This window comes from Falco naumanni, chromosome 4 (assembly GCF_017639655.2).
Source record: "Falco naumanni isolate bFalNau1 chromosome 4, bFalNau1.pat, whole genome shotgun sequence".
Taxonomy (NCBI): Eukaryota; Metazoa; Chordata; class Aves; order Falconiformes; family Falconidae; genus Falco; species Falco naumanni.
Window position 1 is genome coordinate 37,159,543 of NC_054057.1, and position 15,566 is coordinate 37,175,108.

At 39.1% G+C, this 15,566-nt stretch overlaps 1 protein-coding gene across 4 annotated transcripts in view; it reads right to left on the reverse strand.

Moving 5' to 3' along the window:
- Positions 1–7,980: 7,980 nt before the first annotated feature.
- ANKIB1 (ankyrin repeat and IBR domain containing 1) overlaps positions 7,981–15,566 on the reverse strand; it is a 91,741-nt gene continuing 84,155 nt past the window's right edge. For 2 of the 4 annotated variants that reach the window (XM_040589092.1, XM_040589093.1), the window contains exons 18-20: positions 13,242–13,353; positions 11,551–11,684; positions 7,981–11,219 (exon numbers count right to left, since the gene is read on the reverse strand). In XM_040589092.1, coding sequence (XP_040445026.1) covers positions 10,467–11,219; positions 11,551–11,684; positions 13,242–13,353 — 999 coding nt within the window. In that variant the 3' untranslated portion in view covers positions 7,981–10,466. The remainder of the gene's footprint in view (positions 11,220–11,550; positions 11,685–13,241; positions 13,354–15,566) is intronic. The other 2 variants (XM_040589094.1, XM_040589095.1) reach the window with 2 other exon arrangements.

Genomic DNA, 15,566 nt, shown 5'->3' on the forward strand with positions numbered 1-15,566 from the left:
TTCCCGCCGGCGGCGGATGTCGCTGCGGCGCGGCGGGAGGAGCGGGGCGGCCGGCCCTGCCCTCTGCTGGCGGCGGGGGGCGGCCCCGGCCCGCCTCGCCTCGCCTCCGCGCCCGCCCCGCCGAGCCCCGCGGGGCTGCCTGCCGCCAGCGGCCGGGCCCGCCGCGCTTGTGCCCCGGTAGGGCGGGTGGGCGCCGCTTGGCCGGGCCGTGCCGCCGGGGCCGCGGCCTGCGGGGCGGCTGTGCGGGCGGGGCGGAGCGGAGCGCCCTGGGCCCGTGTGCCGGCAGCCTGAGGGCTGCTGCTCTCGGGAATGGCGCTCTGCGGGCGTTGGCGCCCGGTCCCCGGAGAGAAAGGGCGCCTGGCCCGGGCTGAGCGCGCCTCTGGCCTCAGCAAGAACCGTGACAGAGAGGCGGTGTCCCTTCAGTCCCGGCAGGGCCAGAAGCAGCCAGGACAGCCCCGGCGGCTGCAGCAAAGCGCAGGAGCTGCCTCTGGTGGCCGCTCCGTCCCCACCCGCAGGGGGCCGCCGGGCGCCGCCGTCGCCAAGGTGCCCCGGTGCCGTCGCCCTGCGCACCGGGAGTCAGTGGAGAAGAGGTGGGCTCACGTGTTGTCCTCATCCGGGAGAGCCGTGACTGTGGATCTGACCCGCAGGGTACGCCAGCCTCAGCCTTCGTCACGCCAGCAGCCCTCTTGCGTGGGCCCTCAGGCACATGCCACACAGCTTAAAATGCCGGGGAACGAGCTGGCTGCGTGAGGCCCGGTGGGCTGAATGCAGGAGCCGCCGAGCCAAGGGTGGTTCCTCACCCTGATGCCACCTGCATGGCCCCCAGCCATCCTGGGTAGGTGTCTCACGTCTGATGTTAAGAAAGGCAGACCCACTCCTGCACGAGGATTTGCAGCCTCTTAGTTTCCATACTAAGCCTTCATCCTTAGGTTTCATTTAAACCTTCTTTTGTGCAAATTAAGTTTCTTTCTTTTTGTCTTGTTCTCAGTGGCCAGGAAGAACATATAATCTTCTTTAATAACATTTTTTTACATAGAGGAGAATGATCCTGCTAAAATAACATCATTATTTTAGGTAAAATAAAGCTATTCCATTGAACGGTGTTATGGTAACAGTTGCATAATTAATAGACATAATTATCAGGGATCTGTTTACCAGATGCTCCACTCATGCAGCTGCAGTGGATGCCTGGGTTGGTGCTGACTCATGGGCAGCTTTGCTTAACCTCCTGCATGCCTCTCTTTCACACCAGCTTTGACTTTCTTACCTCAGGTGCCAAATTTATTTCCTGGTTTTGATTTAAACCCTATTTTACTTGCATCTTCTTTCAAGCTGTTCATAGTTCTTGGGCTGGTTTTTTTTGGGTTTTTCTGTTCTTCCCTGTGCTTTCATCTATCCCTCTGTAGTTTTGTGTGATTGTCATGGAGATCAGTGAGATCACAGAGACCTTTAAACTCTTCCCACCACTTTTTTTTGCAGCTTCTGCCTACCTGCCTTCCTAACCACCCAGCTCGGAAGTTCTCCATTGCCCAGGCCCTCTCAGTGCCATCACGCTGGCATAGCATCACTAGTATGCACAGAAAAGCAGTAGAAGTGAGTAACAGTGTCCATTTTTGCCCAAGTGAGTGCCTAATACTTTGTGAAGGCTTTTATTCTGTAGGTTTTATGAGATACAGTGTTAATGGATAACAAGTAAATTTGGAAATAGTTGGGGTTTTTTTCAACACCAGTTTTGCTGTAGCCTTTCTACTACTTCCCCCACTCTCAGTTTCTTCCCCTTCGGTCTTTTCAAAACAAAGCTGCAGAGTCTTTTCTTCTGCCACAAATGTAGAATGTATGTATTTTACATATATCTCTATATTCTTAATTAAATATGCTACTGTATGTTGTTCTGATAACTTATCCACCATGATTTTTTGTTCAGTTTTGAAATTATAACTTGAATAGAAAAAAAACAAACCTCAAGCTTTAAAAACCCTAATTTGAGGTGGTAATTAAGATAATTCAATGGGGTTTAGACAACCATATTTACGTAATGTTGGCAGAAAAGTTTTCAGTATTCCTTGACAAGTCAAAGTGCAGCTTCATTAATGACTGTCATTTCAATGGAACCTCAATAAAACAACCACTTCAGATTACAGTGCATAGTATGATTATTCTGTTGGTCTTGTGAAAGGCCGTTAGAGCTACCATGATGGAGAGGCAGAGATTGCTCTCAGTGCTGTTTGATCACTCCCTACCTAGCCTGAAAGGTAACGGAAAGACCCGTGGTTAGGATGTTTTGTCAAAAATTGAAAACAGCCTGTCTTTTACTGTAGTTATGTCCAATAAAATTAGCATGGGCTAGTGATTTTTGTTACTTGATAGTTAACTGATTATGTAGGCAGTAGCAGAAATGCTCTGATTTGAGAGTTGCTGAATAAGGAGTAGTTACAGGTAGCAGGGGATGGGGGCTCAGGACTTCTTAAAAGTACCCCTCTCTAGAGGATCCCAAGTTTTACAATGTTGATCCTAAATTTTGAGCATCATCTTCAATCTCCTGATTCTCCTTAAAAGAACTAGCCTCTCTTTAAAGCTGAATTGGGTTGAAAGGCAACTCTTAGTCTGTGGCCTGACTGGAATTGGAAACGCCTGACTTCACTGAGGGATTTTGCACAGTGTAACCTCAGCTAAAGTCAGAGAGTAAATATGTTTTCCTCCAATTAATGCATATTTCCACTTTTTTTTTTTTTATTTTTGACCCAATAAGAGAAAGGTGTGCTCTTGGCTAAGCTCTTTGGAGTCATCAGAACCCATCCCTGCTCTGAGAGACTTCAAATGTAAATAGACAGGACAGAGAAGTGGAGAAAACAAAATATTGACTGCACTGGGGGAGCAGGAGTATGAATTTTTAAGAGACACACTGGCTGTTGCTGCGGAATCATTTCTTACTGGGAGCTTTTGGGAAGGGTGTTTTTTTATTTGAAGTGATCCACATCCACGCACACTCTGTGTATCTTCTGCTCAAGTAGCTGAATTGTTCTGCAGTGGTGGATTTAACTGCATTGCTTCCTGTTAGATTCCTACTGCTGTCCTATAGTCTGCTGGTTCACAACTGAAGAATCCTTTATTCTGATTTTCTGTGTGTCACTGCTCCACAGTCAGCTGCAGAGGATGCACCTGAAGTGCTTCTCCAGAAATACTTGCATTTTAAATGCAATTAATTTAATTTGGTAAATTTGTAAATTTGGTATGAATCTGACTGGTGCACTTGCCATTTCCACATCGTCCTGTACTAAGGTTCTGTACTTACTAGGTCTCTTGTGAGAAAAGCAGGTTTTATTCTCTCAATTCCCATAGCTAAAAATGATGCTGTCTTGAAACTTACTGCACAATTATTATTTGCATAAGTAGCATGCATCTATGTTTGCCACTTCTGGGTCTTAATTACTCATCCAAGTGTGTGGTAGAGCCAAGTGCTAACCCCAGATTTTGTGAGGTCTTTGGGTTTTGGCCCTGTGGGACATGGCTAGGTAAAGCATGACCACAAGTACTTTGTTCTTTTAAAGCATCTTAAAGCTGTCTCCTGAGCTACTTCATGTGTACTCTAAAATGCTTCTGTGATACGTGAACAGCAAAACCACACCTTGTAACAAAAATCAGTCTGTCTGCACTTGTTGTTTTGTCAGTTCAGGCTCTCAGGACTGACTGACTTTTGTAAAAGCTGACACTTCTTCACTATTGTATCTTCTTGTAAATGGGGATCCTGTAGTACAGACTTTCTGCTTAGCAGGGTATCTTTTACTGCTTCTGCTTTGACAGTTCTTGCAGATCTTGGATCAGTTTTGAAGCAAGTCTTTGAACAAAATTTTAATTGGTGGTTCTGCTAAACTGCCACTAAAAATAATTTAGACTTGGGTTTTAGCCTTTAAAATGCTGATGCAATGATGTGGTCCTTGGATGCAACCTCACTTATGACTTTGGGATTGTCTATCTGCACTAGTGACAAAAGTAGGTATTGCCCTTAACTGTGAGTATAGAAGTACATTTTCTTTATGTATGTGTTTTGTTAAAGAATGCTTTCATGTCTCCATTATAAGCCAGTACGACAGCTGCAAGTCTGCACCGATTCCTGAAGGCACAACAAGCACGTTCCTGCTATGTATGTAAATTAACTTGTTAATCACATAGACTTTCTCTTCAATGAATTAGTAAAAATACATAAAGGAGATCTGCCAGTTGTGTAAGATTTCATACTGAATGAAAACCAACCTCAGTTGTTTACCATTGCCAGTTTATTAGCTTCAAAAAACATGACAGAAGCTTGTCCTTTTGAGTCAGCTGCACCTAACAGGTGACTTGGGATTGCCACTGTAGTAGTTTTTATGAACTTTTCCTCTGAGGTAAGACAGCTCCCTGCCCCTCTGCTTCTGATGCCACATCAGCTGTGTTTTTTAAAGCAGTGCTCAAGTCCTTCTGTGGCTGTGGTTCTGTATATTGCACACGGAGTCCCTGTTTCTGAGGAACTGTGTAGTTAGAGCCTTTCCAGACTCCTGAAAGGTGCCAGGCTCATGGTATAGTTTTGTGACTTTTTGTCTCTTCATACACTAGTCAAAAGACCTGCTGCAGCAGGCAATAAACTGAGTCCGAGTTCCTTTTGTTATTTCCAGTGGGACTTCACTGTAGTACCTGAAATGTTCCTGGTTCTGATCTTAGCACCTGTGGCCTTTGGCGTTCTTTGTGTCATTCTGCAGTGGTAAGTGTAATCATGAGTACATGGGACTACTGTAAGTATACCTCATTTTCCATGAAGCTTTGCAGCGTGTTGCTTCATTTGTTGGATTCTGCAGCCAGTTCAAACTTGCCTAGGATTCTTTTCCATGGTTTAGTCTGTGAGTTTTTCCCACCATCCCCGTTTTATTCCTTGTCGGGCTCTGTTAGTGAACTTCAACCTTTCTCTACATTGTTATTACAATGGAATGTAGAACTACACTCTTCCTTATTTGAGTTCTCTGAGGTTTCTTCAAAGATGAAACTGGACTGCTGTGCTGTGTTGATACAGCAGAAGCCCTGTGCTCAAGGAGAACTTTGAAGGCCTGACAAACATGAAAATAGCCATGTAATAGGAAATTATAAGAGGACACATTTTTCTTTACATAACAAATTGCTATTTTGTTTCAGTGTAAAGATTTCCAATGTGAGTCTGCAGAGCAGAGTAAGATCATTTATGAAAAAATGTTTTGTCCTTTCGTTTTCTAAGAGTAGCTACAAACAGGTTATGCCCTATTTGAACAGTAGTTTTCAGTATTTTGATATAATCTATTCAAAGTGATATTCAGTATTTTGATATAGTCTATTCTGGTCCTACCTCACAGACTTACCTAATTTAAATCTCTTAACACTGTTTTGGAGAAGAGCTATATGGTAGCAGAAGCTGCAAAAATCCATCAAGACTGGCTATATGTCAAGGGGAAGGTACTTTAAGTATCTTACGTATCTCCTGGTATAATAAATAAACATATACATAAAGGTCTACTGTCTCTTTCTGTACCATGCGTATTGTGCTCACTTTGTACAAATAGAGTAAATGGGTTTTTAGTTAGACCATCAGAGTACCAATTTCTTCTGCCTTCCAGAGCAGAATCTAAAATAATGGAGTATGGGATTGGATGGCTAAATTATAGCCAAGGAGAATCTGGACTGTTGTGCTCACTAGCACTGTCTGTATATACTCCAAAAAACAGAACTGGAATTTTAAGTGGTGCCTCCTGCTGAATTTTGTGTAAAGACATCATGGTCAGAAGGAGGGCCTCAAACTCCAGATGCCTGAACAGAAAATAAAACACCACTAATTTAAAAAGAAGTGGGTTTTTTCTTTACATTCTGAAATTAAAAAAAAAAAAAAGAAAGAAAGTTTTCTGTTCTGACAGGTATAAATTCCAGTATTCTTTGCAATCATATTAGTGAATCTTGGCTAACTAATTAATATGACAGTGCTGTTTGTTTGCATTCCTAAAGGTGATGTTGTTGGCTACATGGACTGTCATGCTAACAAATGTAGACAGCAAGACTGACTTTGGCATTTGCAGAGTAAAAATGGTACTAAGTAAGACCTTTTTTCAAATAGATTATTATATATAAAATTGATTTAATAATTAGAGCAGAAGATGCAGTGTCCAAAGTATAACTGATGAATAATTTGCATAGTTATGTTCACTGCTGCTCACACAAAAACACCTGGGTTTGTAGACCAATAAATACTCCTTAAAAACTATTATTAAAACTATTTATGTAAAGGTAAATCATTCTTATGTAGTGAACAATTCTTATGTAAAAACCTGAAGATAAAATCCCCCATCTTTTTTTTTTCCACTGTCTTGTGGTGGACAAGACACTTATGCTTGGATGAAAAATCACTGTAATCTGAATCATGAAGATTACATAAATTGCAGTACTGAACATCTACCTGGATATATTAAATATTTTCTTGCTTATATTCCATTTATCTGGATATTCATGAAAATGACCTAAAAAAAAAATATATATGTATGTAAAACACCTTTTCAAGTTTGTATTTCACTGCAGAAAGGACTTCTGTAACGATCAAGACCTGCATAATTTTAAAATAACACCATTCTGTTAACAATTACCTTTAACATTTTGTTGGTGAGAAGTAACCGTAAGCATCTATGAAAAGCTGAGGAAAAAAGGGCTTTGCAATTAAGTTAGGAAACATTTTTTTCTTTACTCCATGTTCTACTTCTAGTAATTTTTTATGAACTACTGAAATTGTTTTATATTGTTATATATTTGGAGAATAGTATGAATTCTATACTTGCCTATTTTTGAAATGAAAAGAAAGCCTATCATTGCAGAGTCAAGCCTTCATTCCTTCGCCCTCATACAAAGACTGACAGGAAACACAGCTTTATGCAGTATTTACAGGGGATCCATCTCCTTCTGATGCACATCTTGTGCTCTATGCTTCAGTTAAAAGGATGAAATGGTGCAAATGACAACTCACTTTTGTGTCATCACTGGCTTCTCTACCTCTTTCAAGTTTCCACATCTGGCTGATCTACAGAAGAGTAATGAGGACAATAATCAGTATATTGGCTATTTTTGACTAGATTGTCTACACAATTTTTAGTAAAAAAAGTAGTTATTACATCTATGTTTGGCTTCCTCCATTCTTCCCAGCCTCTATGAGTATTACAGCCTTGTTGTGCTGGGAGAGAAGAGATGGTAATGGTGAAATCAACGATAAACAGGTCTCTGAAACTGGGCTGTGGGGATGTCCGATTCTGAAGCATGTTGTGATTTTAAACACCTCAGAAAATATGTTTTAAATTTGTCTATCTATTAGTATGTTCTAGCTTCCATAAACCCCAAAATCTCTCCTGTGGCACTCATGCTCTCAGTAAAGCTCAGCGCTTGCTAATTGCGGCATATGCAGTGACACCACAGCAGCAGGTGATGGTAAGTGCCTTACAGTGACTAATCCAACTTTCTAGATCGGGTTTTAGGAGCTCTCCAGCATCTTGGCATGCTTGTTGGAGGAAGCTAATTAAATTACTGTAACAATGAATAGATTAGTTTAGTGCCTGTTAACATCACAGAGGCAGTAGGCAGTCTGGAATTTCCTGGTAACAATGGAGACTCAGTATTAAGTGGCACTTAAGTAACATTAATTAACAGGATCTTCCTCAAAAATTAGTCCCCCTACTCTCTTTAACACCACTATTTGTAATGACAATACTCCCTGCAAAAAAACAAGTGCACAGTATGGAGTAGCAATTAAGATAGGATTGTCTATTTTAGATTTTGTTTTCAAAGCTTAATGAGTATAAGTACCTTATTTTTACACATCAAAACATTCAACTTACTCTATGGTCCCCAGCTAATCTGGCACAGGACTGAACATATCCTAAAAATGTCTGTCATCAGTCTTAAAAATCTGCTACAGTAAGTCTAAAATGTAATGAAACAGAACGGAATTAGTTTAAGTAATAAATGTTTAATCAAAGAATTTTACATATTATTAACAGCATTCATTTGGCCAAACATCTACATGGTTGTAGTATCCTACTTGTATATAAAGTGGGAATGTATCAAGTATAGACTATGAAAGTGCAAATAACAATTCAAGGTTAGAGTAATTTTTTTACATTATAAAATTAACAGGTTTACAAAATAGTCTTGCCAAACTTTATTTTTGAATTGTAAAGTCAATGACTATGGTGTTAAAATAAGTACCAAGAAAATACAAATTTAATAGGCTAATTTCATGCTTGTAAGAGTAACACGGGAACAATGGATATACTGCACAACCTAACCAAATTACAAAAAACCAGAACCCACAAACTTCACTATCTTCACAGAGAGCACTCTTACATATCTTACTGTAACTTTGCAAGACATCTCAACGCAATACACAATCTTTTTGTGAGAATCTTTCTATTCAGAAATTACAATTCAAGGAAGCTATGCCAGTTAAACAACTTTCAGACCAATTCATGATGACAGTTCATGAAGAACTGTTTTAGTTGAAGGATTTCATACCACAGAACAATTTTAAATAGGTATTTTTCAAAGATGTCCAAAGGTTCATGATGACTATGTCAGGAGTAGGGTGGCTAGAGGAAGAGTTGGAAAATGAGTTCAGACTATTCTATTCCGTTGTCTCTAAAGATGCTTGCAAAATGAACAAGGTTTTTATGGGGTAAGGGTAAAATATTCTTACTTCGGTTTTTTTACTAATATGAACCTTGTGACTGCAAGGTTCAAAAGCTGGATTTGCATGAATTAGTTACCAAAACACTCACTTGAACTCACAGTAATCAATACATAAACTTTGCTATCATGACACTTGCCTATACACACTCAGTAGTAATAAACTTTATATCATATCAACAAATCTCTGGTAACAGTTAAGCAAAACTTAAAATGGAGTGTATGTAATTTGCTTGTGTTATGACAAGTTTTGATTATATGTAATTAAAACAGCCATTTGAACAATTTACTCTAGTTGTAATTACATACTGTACCATTGTATCTCACTAACTGTAGATTGATGCTTTTAAGCAAATCTAAAACCGGTATTTTTTTTTTCACGGTACAACAACTAGGAAAAGGGGGTTTTGTGTTTTTTTGTTTTGTTTTTTTGTTTGCTTTTTTTTGGTTTTTTTGTTTGTTTTTGTTTTTTTTTTTACACTAAACAGTAATCACACAGCAAATGAATATTGTGCAATTGAACAAATACCTACCAGTGTTTTGTTTATGCAAAAACACTGACTGAACATTTAGTTATTTACTGTAAAGGCAAGGCCATGGGTGGTTTTATGGAGGTCTTTGCAATTAATAGCATAGTTACTCCAGAACAGACACTGAATTTTAATTACTTGTTTAACTGTGGCAACTATCCAGTTGGGTTAGGCAAAGGCACCATAACATGTTGAGCAGAATGTGTTATCTGAACTTTAAGTGTGGGACTGGCTAATATATGAAAATTCTGTATTCCTGTATTTTTATAAAATGTTATCATTAAAAGTAATTGCACTATTAGTGCATAGAATGCTTTGTAGAATTATGAAAACAAATAACTATGATTGCACTTCCGTTAAAGTGTCTCTTAAAATACAGCATAGCTGTTGCTAACTCACTGTATTTTAATATTTAAAATAACTGTTTAACAGCAGCATTAGGTTTTATTAACTTAAGATACAGGCTACATTTAATTAAATGCAGTCACCATGGCAACACATGCCAGTTAAATTTAGAGAAGCAATGCTACCCAGTGGTTTCATCATTGCTAAGAATTGTGGGATTAGTTTGATAGAGTAACACTGCACTGTTTTGTTAGGCTACTGCCAGCTAACTATTCACAGTTTGGCACATTTGGACTGTAAATAGACATGAAAAAGTCTTTGATTTTAATGGGAAAGAATATCCCCTAAAATGTGTTCCTGGAGCAGTACTAAAGAGAAGCATTAAATACCTCTGTTCACACTGCTAACAAAAATGAGAAGTGAGTAAGGAAAAGATACGGAAAACAAAAACAAAATGCAAATGAACTGCTAAATGTTACTTTGGTGAAAGAATGAGTTCTAAAAAATGGAATAAACTATTTCTTAGGAAAACCAACCAAAATAATCAGTGTAAGCCTTTAATCCATACTTTCAAGTTAAGGATCATCAACCTAAGGCTAAACAGATGCTGCATTGTATTAGGAATGTGGAACACAACCTACTTATTCCTTTTTCTTGAGAGCAAAAAGGCAAGTACTACCTAATTAAATGCAAAGGATATTCCTTGAAAGGTTCACATTATTATAAAGAACTACAATTCAAGAGAACTCCTAAATATCTGTTGTTATGTCAGTGGTTACAACTGAGCTGCAATTATGTGGATCAAAGCCTCCATAATGCTTACTCCACATACTGTACCATCTGTCACTGCCACTCACTTACTCCAGATTTAGTTTTTATTCATACCAGATGCACATGTTCAATCCATTCACTTGAGGTTTGAGGAGTCTGACTTGAAGTATCTCCTGAAGTATCTAGGGTGCTCGTTACTCCCCTGTGATTATCACCACTTTGTGATACCATTTCACCTGGAATAATGTTTTCTTCAGAAGTGCTTTCCTCTGTTTGCGTTCCTCTGCCTTCGTTTTTGAGTGCATCCTCAAACAGTGCATGCTCTTCCTGAGGCTCCAGCCCTCTGTCTATAAGGTTTGGTTGCCCTGCTGACCCATCTTCAGTACTGGGTTGCTGTGACTCCTCATCTGTTTCTGTACTTGTTGAGGGGATCAGAGCAATACTCTGTGGGTTCATGTCATGAAACCAGGCCATAATATTTCCAAGGAGATTTTCATTGGTATTGGGTTCTTGACTGCTGGAATCAGCATCACTAGATGTTGAATATAATCCACTTCTTGTTTCACTGCAGGGGTGTGAATGAAGACGATCAGCTGCAAAGGGATCATTGCCTGCACCTAGTCTCATCAGGCTGTCACCAAGTTCTAACAGCTCAGAGCTGCTCAACGCGCCTCTGGGATTATCTATACTTATGGGAGCAGAGTCCAATCTTGTAGGTAAAGAGGTACCTATTGCTCCTAAAGATGCCTCATTATTTAGAAAGTCTCTAGTTTCTTCATCTATGGCCAAGCCAGATTCCTGTAATGATAACTGAATGGCTAGCAGGATGTTTGGGTCATCTTCATCCAAAGAACTCAGAGCCTGTGGAAATACATAAGGTTGCTTTCAGAATAAAACTTTCATCTTGTTACGTATTTTGGGCTCAAATCTGAAATTAATTCATTATCCCTATGTGCCATTTATCAGAATCAATTTTTACTGACACAGTTAACAGAATTTAAAAGGTGATACTGTTACCACTAGCGATTGTTTAAACAGTTCTTACCGGCGTGAATGTATAATCTGTTGTCCTAAATTCTCCCTTTCTCACGGAAGAATTAAGAAGATTTGGAGAGAGACAAAATGACACAGAAAAGCAGACCAGTGGAAGCCAAGCAAGCAGAGAGTATGGAAAACAGATCAGGAGAGATACCTGAAGAGAATCCTGGTTTTCAGAGCGACTGACAGGGGTATAGTCATGAAGTGAAGAGCTGTGCAGAATACCCATAGAAGCTGAACTCACCATGGACGTGCCATGTCTTCTACTACTGCCACCTTCCTGAGTGTCTGTTTGGACAGTTGAAACAAAAACAGTTGAAGAGCCAGTGAGGAAGCCTTCTCCCCTATTATTTACTCAGAGAATCTCTTCCTTCCTTTTGGATTCCAGCTGTGCAATTTTACTCCTTTATTCATTCAGAATGAAATAATCCAGAACCTTCCACACCAACTCTTACGCAGTGGCAAAACACCAGCCCCACTGTTTCAGGAGTGACTGCCTGGCTCATTTGTGCCTTTCTGCTCTCGATACCCTTCTTCTCTTCGAAAGGATGGGGTATGCCATCAGGAGCATGAGCCCTTTGGCAGGAGGGGCAAAGTGCTTCTAAGGCACATACATGATTTATGGAAAGTCCTGAAAAATACTGCACATGGACACGATACAGGATGCATTTACAACAACTCAGCTGTAATGCTGACATTGCATTAATTTTTACCATAACATTGCTGCACAATTAGGAGTGGAGTCATTAGTGTATACCTCAGCAATTATTGACATTGTTGTTTTCTTAAAACAACCAACAAAAAAAAGGAAAGTAGTAAAATGCTGTTTCTAGAAAAATTGCTCCATAATAAAAATAAAATGGAAAACGCAATTTTCCATTTCAAAACTCAAAATGAAGTAAGGGGAGACAAACAGCATGCACTGGTCATCACTACAATATCCAACTGTTCAGTCAAATTCTAGTCCTCAAACTAACAAGATGGGTTTGCATTTTATATGTGTAATAGGGAAGGACCAAAGCTCACCAAAATTCTTTTTACAGTTTCTAAAATAAAGAACGCATTTGTTTATTTCTCCTCAGGAAAGAATTTTTTTGTTTTTAGAGGACAAGCTATGTATAGGACCTAAGTTCATGAGACACAGCAATTAGAGTTTCTGCAGCGTGGCTTAGCCACCGAGCACACAACTGGTAGCACTGAAGAAACAGTGTCACGGGATGATTTGGGTTTGAGCTATTTTTGTACCGTTGCAAAGGTCCTGGCAGAACAGCCCAGACAGCCAAGTTACAGTGACCTTAAGGTACGGTGCTACCAGCTGTAGCACTGCTTAGAAAAGCAGCACGGTGGAAGCCATAGCCCATGGCGACTTGTTTCTTGGCTGTCTTTGCCAATACAGGAGTTCCTGTGCAGTGTTTTGGAATACAGCGTTATGACCACCTGTCAGCAGGCCATGTAGCAGGGGAACCCTCTTCCAACTCTTTATGCAGAACTGGTCTCCTTTCAATTGGCATAAAAGAGCTGCTACATGGGTAAGACTGTCATATGAAGCATGCGCCCTTCAGAATTTCTTCAGAAAAGCAAACCTGCCCTAAGTAGCTGAGGAGCTGTTCGTGGGAAGATCAATGTTATTTCTCTTTAAAAAGAGGAGCAGCCATAATGAACTCAGCAACACTTCTAAGATCACATATAAAAATGCAAAAATAACCCTTTATGATGTATCCTGGAACATACAGCAATGTATATGAAACTTCTTTGAAGCGTGTCCACAGAAGAACACACACTGTGGTCACTACTAGCAATTTCTGAAGCAGGAAAAGAAAAAACCTAGCACCAGGCAGAACATACCTAATGTACTCTCACTGGGGTCATCAGGATCCGGAGTATTACTCAGCAGACTGTGCATGTCTCCACGTCGGCGCTGTCTGTGCCTCCTCCGATACTGAAATTCAGCATATTCCTGCATAAACCAAAGGTTACAAAATACAGGGCAGCATGCAGAAATATTTTTCTGATGTAACAAGCACCACATTTTTATAAAAAAATGTGTGATTTTATATGTACATTATAAAATCACCTGTTTTCAGAAAAATAAATTGCAAGTTATATCATGCAATGCTTAACATAAATAATAAAAAAAATTCCAAGGTAAGCCTGAATCTATAAAATAATGAATTAGCAAATAAAAATACTTGACATATTACTGACATTTTAATACTTGCAATCTCCCTTTTTAAAGAATTCCAAGTATATATTTTTGTTTAAAAGCTTTGATGCCAAACTTTATATACACACACACAGTTTAATAAATATATACCTAGTGATTTTAGAACATAAAAATAATGAATCTGAATTAGACCAACAGACTAACTCAGAGTCCCTGTACCAGCAATTACCAGTATAAAATAACCTCTGGAAGACCATAGAAAGCTGGCAAACATACATTGGGACTTGTTACGCTTTTCCCAGCCTCCAGGACACTTTGCTATGCCTCAGAAACTTCTTAAGCCACAGCTGATACTCTTCGACTGAACAGGTTTTGATGGATTTTTATTCCATGAATTACAAATCTCCTTTATTTTTTGCTTAACTTGAGCAGCTAATGAGCCATACCACACAGATTTTAACTCCTGCAGCCTGTGCTTTCTCATGTTATATGAATTTACCAAAGACGGTTTATATAACATTTATGGAAAAGACTCATTTTTGACCACATGAAGCTAACATCCCAAAAGTTAATTATCTTAATACTTGGAAATAAATGCTTTGATTTCCATGTCTTTCCTATTAATAAGAGACTAATTTTATGCTTTGAAGGCAAATTTCCAGATAACGTTTTTTGGTTAGTACAGATGACACTGAACTTGACTGGGTAGATAAGATCTTTCGTTAATTTCAGTTATTCATTTACACAAGGCAATAAAAATATACACGCAGGTACTAGCTCTTCTCTTCAGAAAAGATTATTGCTGTTTATTTCCCTGAGCCCCAAGCTGAGAAATCTGTAATCCAAAAGCTTCATTTGGCCGAATGAACTGGGAAGGATAACTACCTACCATTAGCTTTCCTTTCTTACATTAACTTTTCATCCTAGAATCTCTCAACATCTAAAGTATCTCAAACTTAAATCCAGAAGTGTCATTTCTCTTACACAATAATCTTACTACTTAATTTTGATGATATTATGATGGTATATTGTCTTTCCCTGAACAGTTTTGGACCAGGTTCTTAGTCATAATGACAGATGCAAGGCAAAAAAAAAAAAAAAAAAAAGTCACAAAATCATCATTGTGGGCAGATTTTTATCTGTGTAAGAAAACTGTACGAACAGGAAAATAGCTGTACTTGACAAAAGCTGTATTTAGACCAATGATCTGTCTTCAACAGTGGTTAGTAGCATATGCTTGTTAGCCTATGAGACAGCATAAAAACCAGGACAAACATGAAGTGATTCTGCTTTAAAATATTCTTCCAGCTCCTAGGGAGCTCAGGGATTTCCTAAATGGTAGTGCCCCAAACCAAAATCTGGTATGAAAAATGAAAATAAAAACTTGATATGGAACAGTACAACTGAATTACTTATAAAATATGTATTACTGTGAATCAGACAAGGAATAATGGGAAGCAATCACTGAACACTAAGATTTATTAATCATATCAGATCTTATCTCTCATCTGTTTGCAGTAAAAAAGTATTTTTACCAACAGCCACTTAAGTTTTGGTTGCTTTTTAACCCTTAGAAAGACATCTTAATTACTCCTGATAAAAATTTATTTCTGATTACTTGGAGCAACAAATACATGTGAGCAAAAGAAGTTTTAATTTTGTTGGGTAGGAACATCATAGTTTCACATAATGGTCTACAGTAAGCAGTGTTCCTTGCTAAAACCAGTAAGATTTTGTTTTCTGTAATAATCTGGTATACACAGTAATTCTACTACTTGTCAGTAAAAGTACAGCTCTATGTAAAAAAAACCCTTAGTGAAACTCACTAAAACAAAGATGACTGTTCTTAATTCGACACAATTCCTTTAGGATAGGTGGTTGCAAGTATCCTTGACAGCTATGTAGCAAAGAAACCAACTTGCATCACACAGCATCACATTTAGGCAAATCATAAAAGCTCATAAGCAATCACCTAAGCATGACTGCAATGGCACCTACTGCTAAAC